Consider the following 8787-nt stretch of genomic DNA (forward strand, 5'->3'; position numbering starts at 1 on the left):
AAACTGCAAACAAACACTGAGCACTGTTTTACATTTGAAATGTTTTCCTTTTATGGATTTTGCGGCACTGGTGTGGCGCCTGATCACAAGGGCTTTCTCTTGCTCAGCCTAACTCAGCCCTGTGATCGAGCTGCTAAAGGTGGTTCATTATGTTTTCATGGAAAAGTTCAATGGTGCAGTGGATGAAGAATCGAGTTTCAAAGTAAAAAAATTAAATTAAAAAAATAAACAAAGAAATAAAACAACAAAAGCAACACCACTATAATCAAAGCTACAAGGTTTTCATTCAATATAAATAGTTACTAATTCTGCCTTGGTGGACTATTCAGGGGCAGGCCCCCTACTGGCATTAAATGGCAATGGTTTCTCTTTTCTGCTGTGAACATGCTTGTTGACATGTGACCTCTTGGGGGGCAAAGGGAGTGAATGACTTGTTTTCTTATAGACATTACTGTAGCTACAAGTCACTAACACATGAGTGAAGGGTGGGAAATTAACACCAGGCAGCAGCCACATGCTGCTGAATGTTACCTGGCTGGTGAGCGTGTCTATAATAATAATAATAAACTTTATTTGTATAGCACTTTTCATACAGAAGTTGCAGTTCAACGTGCTTCACAGCAGTAAAAAAAAAAAAAAAAAAAAACAGGCATAAGCGAGCATAAAAAAGATAGAGGTAGGAGGTAGCAAGGTAAGGTAAATCACAGTGTTTCACATTAGGATCTAGCATCCCAATAGGCCTCTCTGTTTACAGTTTCATTCAGTAATAAAAAATTATAAAAATAGAATAGACAGAGTAAAAAAGTGCGGTTTGATTCAGTTTAAAAATAGGCTAAAAATAATAAAATAGAACGGACATAAAATAGTTCAATACAAATATAACAGAGCAGTTTTTAATTACAACAGAGCAGCGCTCTTAAAATTACAGTGCATAGGAGGTAGTGAGATCAAATTAGCATAGAACAGACACATGAATTGCACTATTCTACTACCTAATACTAGATAAGGCTGGAAGGTACTCTGAATAGGAATGTATACCATCACAGATCCATGCAGAAGTATGGATTTTTACATACAGTATTGTAAAAAAGTATTGTTCCATAGCAGTATTACGTTGAAAATAGACAATTTTGAATTAATTAGCACCATGACAATTACTGGCAAATGTAATACCGTCACATCTATGAAAAATAATAACAATGATACCACTAAACACGTTTGCAGGTAAACAACCAGATTTTCAATGATCTAATTCAATTTGGCTAGAAGAACAATTAAAGTGTAAATTGATAAAAAGGTTAATTCCCTGTCTTGGTGCAAGCTGTCCCGAATGAGTGTTTTTAACACATTATCTTGGTGCAAGCTGTCCCGAATGAGTGTTTTTAACACATTATCTTGGTGCAAGCTGTCCCGTATGAGTGTTTTTAACACATTATCTTGGTGCAAGCTGTCCTGAATGAGTGTTTAATAACACATTATCTTGGTGCAAGCTGTCCTGAATAAGTGTTCTATAACACATTATCTTGGTGCAAGCTGTCCTGAATGAGTGTTTAATAACACATTATCTTGGTGCAAGCTGTCCTGAATGAGTGTTTAATAACACATTATCTTGGTGCAAGCTGTCCTGAATAAGTGTTCTATAACACATTATCTTGGTGCAAGCTGTCCTGAATAAGTGTTCTATATAACACATTGTATTGATTACCCAGCTGTGTAATTGTACCCAAAATCACAGTAAGAAAAAAAGAAAGATAAAAGAAAACGCCCTCTTGTGTCCTGATTAATTGATTCATTGATTGATTCAATGATTGATTGAAATGATTTCTTGGTCTATGAAATACAAGTGGCCCCTCTAGCCAGATATATCCCAAATACAAAACAAATCAAAAGGATAAAAAAACTAAATAAATCAATGCTGAGAGAGGCAATGTTATACTGGAGAGTATCCTCGTAGTAACCGTCTTATCGATCTTCTCCGTCCCACAGGTGAGAACCCAGGGCTGTTCTGTGAGCTCTCCCTCTCTCCTGGTTGGGGTTTCGTGAGACTCCAGGACCCCCAGGCCCCACTGTCCACTGGGACCACTTCACTTCGAGGCCTGGGGAACCCCCCCCACCAGCGCCCCCTACAGGCTGCCTCCCTGTAATGGTTTCGCTTTCAGTCATGCCGTGTTTGGGGCCCCTAATCGAATGAAACTGAACAGTTTATTTTGGAAGGACGCGGTAACGCAGCCGACGCAGAATGGAAACCGCAGATAGGACACTTTTCACATCAAAAGAAAGCAAAGGATACAACAACAGCCCCATCGTGTCCTCCATCACTTCCTGTCTGAAAAGGGAAATACCGGACAGGGAGGAGCTGTTGGTCCTGCGTTTGTGATTGGTCGAGGGAAACACTTGAGTGACAGGGTTATAGTGAGGGCGAGGTGCTCTGCGATGGGAGATTTCTCTCTGCTAGTCGAGGATGGTTTATGAACATGAATAGCGGTCTTGTGTCAGGTGTCATGTACGCTCGTTTTCAGATTGAGAACCGTGGATATTTTTGCTAATTCTACAATTGTTTTCACAGACCTACAGAGCTTTTCACAAACCCCAGTGCATTTCCCGTCGTAGTGTTTATTAATATAGTAGCTGACGGGAAGTGCACTCGGGGCGCACGCTGTTCCCCTAACAATGGAGTGGTTATGAAAAGGTCTGTATGTGAGTGGGCACATGGAGAATTACGTAGGGATGTCCGATATTATCGGCCTACCGATATTGGCATTAAAATGTAATATCGGAAAGTATCGGTTTAAAAAAATAATAATACAAATTATTTAACCTTTGTTTACCCAGGCAAGCAAGTAAGAAAAAATTCTTATTTAATTTATTGTGAAAAGTATGCATAATGTTGTGTTAATTCCACGACAAGAGATATGTAATCGTAATTACCTGAAATTATTCCGTTTTTTGGGGGGGAAACCCTGCATATAATCGGTATCGGTTGATATCGGTATCGGAAATTAAGAGTTGGACAATATCGGTATATCGGTAAAAAAGCCAATATCGAACATCCCTAAGAATTAGATCAACATTCACTTTAAATTACAGTAAAGATAGATGGATAAATAAAGACAATCATAATTGGAGTTGACAGCAGCGTTGGGGAAGGTGCTACAGTAAGAAGGCTTTTTGTGGAGGACCTCAAACTCAAGTGTTTCTCCTCCTTCTATTCTGAGACCATTCTAACCTTTGACCTCAGTGGGAATTGTGGTTATCGAACTCAGAGCAGCGATGATGAAAGAGGGCTCTGAAAAAGAGCTGAACCAAACTAAAGTGCTTCCTCTTAGCTTCTACGAGGCTAGCTGTTTGTTTGTCTGTCTGTTTGTTAGTTAGGAAGTAGTAGCATGTGGTTTGAAGAGCTTGTGGGAAAGAAGCCATATTCTTCAAATTTAGAGTTTCTTTTTTTTTCTTCACCCTGGCAAAACTCCTGCCACAGGGGAAATGGTCAACTACTGATGATGTCACAAAGTGAAAACCATATTATTACCAGTGGGCAGTTCTTTTTTTGCAAACTCTAATTAAAATATGTAGTTAACAGGAGTGGAATGCGTTAAATAATGCACTCTTAACTAGCAGCATTGTTAACTGGAAAATTACACAACCAGCCTATGCTTTTAACTACTTACTCATTCCCATTCGAACTGCCCCTTTAGTGTCACTACAGTTGTTATGGAGTCCACACTGTCTATATAATATATATTTAAATTGAAATATTATTTAAACACATGGGTCCAGCCATGTCTTCCTGCTGACATGCCAAACCTGTAGACATAAGCAGTGAAGAGGCCTTATGAACGATTAAGCTGGCATGTATGTTATCTTAGTAAACCAGTTAATAATGATACTAATAATAATAAGCACATGCTGTAATGCGCCTGGAAAGGTGACGGTACATGAACAGCCTTTTGAGGCCAGACAAGCTATTGTCTTTTAAGGATGGGAATGGTTACCATGGGACAAAAACAATACATTATTTGTGCAATACACTAAATTGTTTGTCTCATTTGTATTGTTTAGCATAAAGAAATTATACTTCTTTTGGTATATGGTCCAAGAGAGTTTTTTTTTTTTTATTAATTTTTATAAACAATACTTAGACAAAAAGACTTGGACCAGCAAATGGACCAGATATTTGGACATTTCCTTTCTTTTTTTCTAAACATTTTTTTTTTTAATTAATTATTTCTGTTTCTTTTTAACTCGACTTATACATCATTTCTATGTTTTGACTATTCCCATGACAATAACAACAACGCATTTAGTAAAATAAATTTCATGTATGGGATGAAATTGATGAACTTATGTACAGTATATGTAATTTATCTGTTATCTATTCACACAGATAACACTTCCTCCTAAATGACTTTAGGCATGGTGACAATCATCGGCAGGATAAACCGTCTGGATCCCGGGTCGTCTACACTGGCTCACTCACTGCTGTTTTTCCTCTTGTGATGTTTATTCTGTATAATACGTAACACAGCCTTGTTGCTCTTTGTGCATGAACTGTGGGCTCACTGCCCTCAATCACTTTACCTGAAATATGCAACATTTTGTGGGTTACCGTGCAATAGCCTTCAGGGTTGCTTTTACACGTATTAAGGCCTAGCTACAGTATTCAAGTGCCATGTTGTCTACTATATGTTTTAGCTCCTGGGCGTTTGTTTTAAAGGGACTCTGTGTCGGTCTCTCTAGTGACACGTTTCTGTTTTAACGACAATCATTTTAAAGTGTTTCCCTGGCACCGTGTCTGATACACTAAATCGCTTGGTTTGCCATGCACTTTTGGATTAACATAAATCTGTGCTTTAAGTGGAGTATTCTGCCCTGCAGAAGCTAACCTCAGTAACTACACTGTCATGCAGAAGCTAACCGCAGTAACTACACTGTCCTGCAGAAGCTAACCGCAGTAACTACACTGTCCTGCAGAAGCTAACCGCAGTGACCATGCAAACAGTGAAACTGAGAAAAATGGCTTTGAAGTTCTTTGCCTATCCAGTGATTTTGTAGTTACTGCAATTCTTTATACCATTTTTCTCTAAAAACTGTATCACAAGATAAAACGGAGAAGTTAAATTTAACTTATAACTCAATTTTGAATTACAATTTTGAGTTACTGAGGTTAACTTCTGCAGGGCAGTATAGTTGAGAAACAATTCACTGGTTGCAAAGTAAGGACACACACAAAAGAACTGGAACAATCTCTTGGCGAAGCAATAAAACCAACCAAAGTGAACGACTTGTAAGCAGTCAAATGAGGTGGAAAGATTCATATTTACACGCCTGCCTAAGTATCCTTTTGTAGAGTTGCCCACAGTTCCAGAGGACAAAAATATTGCCTGTCTGCGTGTGTATGTGTTTCAGTAGGAATCACCACAAGTACATGTACAAATCAAATGTATGTACATAGAAGTGGGAGCGTGTACATCACGCAGAGCTGTTGCTGTGGGGGGTGGAGCCAAGGCTCTGTGTATTTTTATGCATGTATTCTTACAAAGATGTTTTGGGGTAAAAAAAAAATCTTTTCAATAAAGGGGAACAGTATTAAAATCTTGATTGTTGTGTTTTTTTTATTTATGTAATTATTGTCCTGTGTAGCACAATGGGTAGAGCATGGCACAAAGGCCAACATGCCTTGTCTATAGGGTTTAGCCGTGCTGTGGCCTGTCTGGCACACAGTGAGCGTCTTTAGAACCTGGCCAAACCTGGCTGGACCCCGGCTGAGACAGATACCTTTCACAACCTGGCCAGACCTGTTGTATCATCAGGGTTTAGCTTGTGTACCACAGTTGGTGGTGTGAATTTTGAAAGGTTGCCTAGCAATAGTAATGGAGACACAAACACAAAACCAACAATAGACCACTGCACTTCCGCGTTACATTGAGCTCCTGGGAGAGAGAGCGTGGATGAGAGTCTTTGTTATGGTTTGAAACCGACCCCAACAGCACGGCACAGACAGGTAGTTCAGAGTTAGCCAAAAACTAGGGCGTATTTATTTATGAAATAGGAATGAGCAAATAAACAACAAAACACAAGGGAGAATGTTCTTGGCAGAGTTGTCCGCGGCTCTGCAGCACGTCTTCTGGGCAGAGAGGCACCGTGGCGTTGCGCCTCTGCCTCTGCTGCTCTGCAGCTACTCCTCGATCCAAACTCGGGAAACAGAGAGAGAGAAAATGTCACTAGACGAGCAAAACGGGATTACAAGCAGTCCAGTATTGTCTTAGCTGAGTCCGTGATAACAACAAGCGGTTCCTCTTCAGTGTTTAACACTTTGATCGCCATGGTTAAATTCATAATTTACCATCCCTAGCCAGCTCTATTTGTCTATGGAGAAGTTCCCCTTCTTTGCAGGGCTATAACTTTTTAAATTGTATTGCTCAATTGACATTATTATGGCCCATTCAATGTCCTATATCTATTGTTCAGGGTGTAGCAACGTTATACTTTTTCATTCACATGTTCATACTAAAATATGGTCTAAAGTATAAGTATGTTTTTATCGTTTTCTGCAGCTTTCTTCAGAACTTGATTTATAGCCCCAAATGCATTATATTGATGATCAAATACAGTTTGGTAGCGATCGGTGCCAGATAAAAGAATTTCAACTGGAGGTACTTCTAGAAGTTACTACGTATCATCTGATGTTGACCGGATGGGCGGGGGGGTCGTTTATAATTCCGTGGGCAACGTTATACCATTCATCTAGTGTGGGTCATATGATCATCAGAGCAGTTTATATGGAACACGTTAGAAAATAACGCTGAAACTCACCGTGGCTTCCTCGCGCCGTTGGGGGATGAGCGTGGAACAGAATTTTTTCTATTATGGGATGGAGAAATACCGGATCCATTTCCAGGTTGTATAATAGTATATACGTCCAAATCATGTTGTTTATTGAGTTAGGGTGAGCGATCGAGTATCCAGTGTGTCAAGATGGAGTCCCGGGAGCTATAGCGAGTGGTCGGACCGAATTTGGATGAGCACCAGTTTCCTGTTTCCGGTTTGCTGTTTGGGCGATCTGCCGATCGGCCACCAGATGGCGCTCTTGAACGTTAGAGAGTTGAGAGGAGATCAGCAGTATATCGAGTTACGGCGTCTTCGGCAGAATGAGCATGGCGGGGAAAGACGAGTTCCAGCGTTTTCGGCGATTAAAGTGTTAACTAGCAGAGTCCGTGATAACAACAAGCGGCTCCTCTTCAGTGTTTAACAAAACACACAAAAACAGAAAGGTCCCGAGTCCTGGAATTTACGAGAAAAACAGTATCCAAAAAAGAACGTTCCAAAAACTCACCAAGGCGCAATTGCGCAAAGCGGTCTACGAGGCAGGGGTCCAAAGAATGGCAAGCAAGCAACAGCGGCGACTTCCAACAGACGTCCTGAAGAGGAAAAAGGCGAGGTACAACACGGGGAAAACAAGCAGCAGCCAGTGGAAATCCAAAACGACCCGACAATGAACGTTAGGAACCCCAGAGTATATGAAGACCTCCAGAGAGCTGATTACAACACACATCAGGTGCGCGACGGTAATTGGTACCTTGACCTTGAAGCGTGCGGCGGCAACGGGCCAATCCTCACAGTCTTGACATTAAGTGGTTAGCTACGGCTGTGGGGGGTGCTGGAGACATGATCCAATAGACGTGTATACGCCTGAGTCTCCTGAACAAGGAGCCACCAATCCCAAGTCGATCGGCACATTCTCGGTCAAGCTATAGTCACTTTTCCACACCTACTACCGACCTACGCATGCACAGATTGATTAACCTAGACTCCGTGGGCAATCTGCGCATGCATAGTTCGGGAGTAGGTGCGGAAAAGCGACTATAGCTTGGCCGAGAATGTGCCGATCGACTTGGTATTGGCTCCGTGTTCAGGAGACTTAGGCGTATAAAAGTCTATATTGGATCATGTCTCCAGCACCCCCTAGCCGTAGCTACAACCACTTAATGTCAAGGCTCTCATCCACATTCATTCATTCCCCCCCCCCCCCCGCTCTCTCTCCCATGATTTCAGAATACCGGAAGTGTTGCGGTGGTGACTATAGATTCAAGATTCAAGAGGTTTATTTGTCACATACATACCAGGGCATTAGGGCTGTCCCCGACTAAGGATTTGGATAGTCGACTTTGATTGGCCGAAATTTGCAGATAGTCGACTGGTAATGCAAATTAAAAAAAAATATATATATATAAATATTCCCCCCCCCCTATTTGGGCTGTGGGGGGGGGGGGGGGGGGGGCTTAATGTCTGGAGGAGTCGACTGAAGGCTCCTTGTCCTCTGCAAAAGCATGAAATTGGTCCACTGATGGATACATCTTGATATTTGTCTAGTCTAGTGTGTTCATTAGAGTAGGTGAAATCCTCTTTCAGTGACTTCAATGTTTTCTTAGGCAGTTAGCCTCGCTGGTATGCCCGCCATTAGCACTTCTAGGCCTCTTTGCTTTTGGAAAGAATGATTAAAAAAATAAACGAAAGAATTTCGACTAATCGGGGTCAGCCCTACAGTGAAATGCAGGTGGCCATACCCGCTTTGATTGTGCAATAATACTAAATAATAAAATACACATAATAAACAGGTAATAAAATAGACATAAAATAGGCATGATAAAAGAGACATGCTAAAGTCCTGAGATAATGCAATACAATGTTAGCTACGAATCAAGGCACTGGGTCCTATGTACACTACTATACAATATACAGTTTTTACTCCTTTATTCCTTTAAAGTGTCCTTTCCATTTTGTTTAAAGTGA

General features: G+C 40.9%; 1 protein-coding gene across 1 annotated transcript in view; it reads left to right on the forward strand.

Moving 5' to 3' along the window:
* Nucleotides 1–5593, forward strand: part of pde4dip (phosphodiesterase 4D interacting protein) — a 133171-nt gene extending 127578 nt beyond the window's left edge. The window contains exon 34 of the mRNA XM_084308348.1: nt 1987–5593. Coding sequence (XP_084164474.1) covers nt 1987–2043 — 57 coding nt within the window. The 3' untranslated portion in view covers nt 2044–5593. The remainder of the gene's footprint in view (nt 1–1986) is intronic.
* The last annotated feature ends 3194 nt before the right edge of the window (nt 5594–8787 follow it).

This window comes from Notolepis coatsorum (genome assembly GCF_963971535.1).
Source record: "Notolepis coatsorum genome assembly, chromosome: 2".
Taxonomy (NCBI): domain Eukaryota; kingdom Metazoa; phylum Chordata; class Actinopteri; order Aulopiformes; family Paralepididae; genus Notolepis; species Notolepis coatsorum.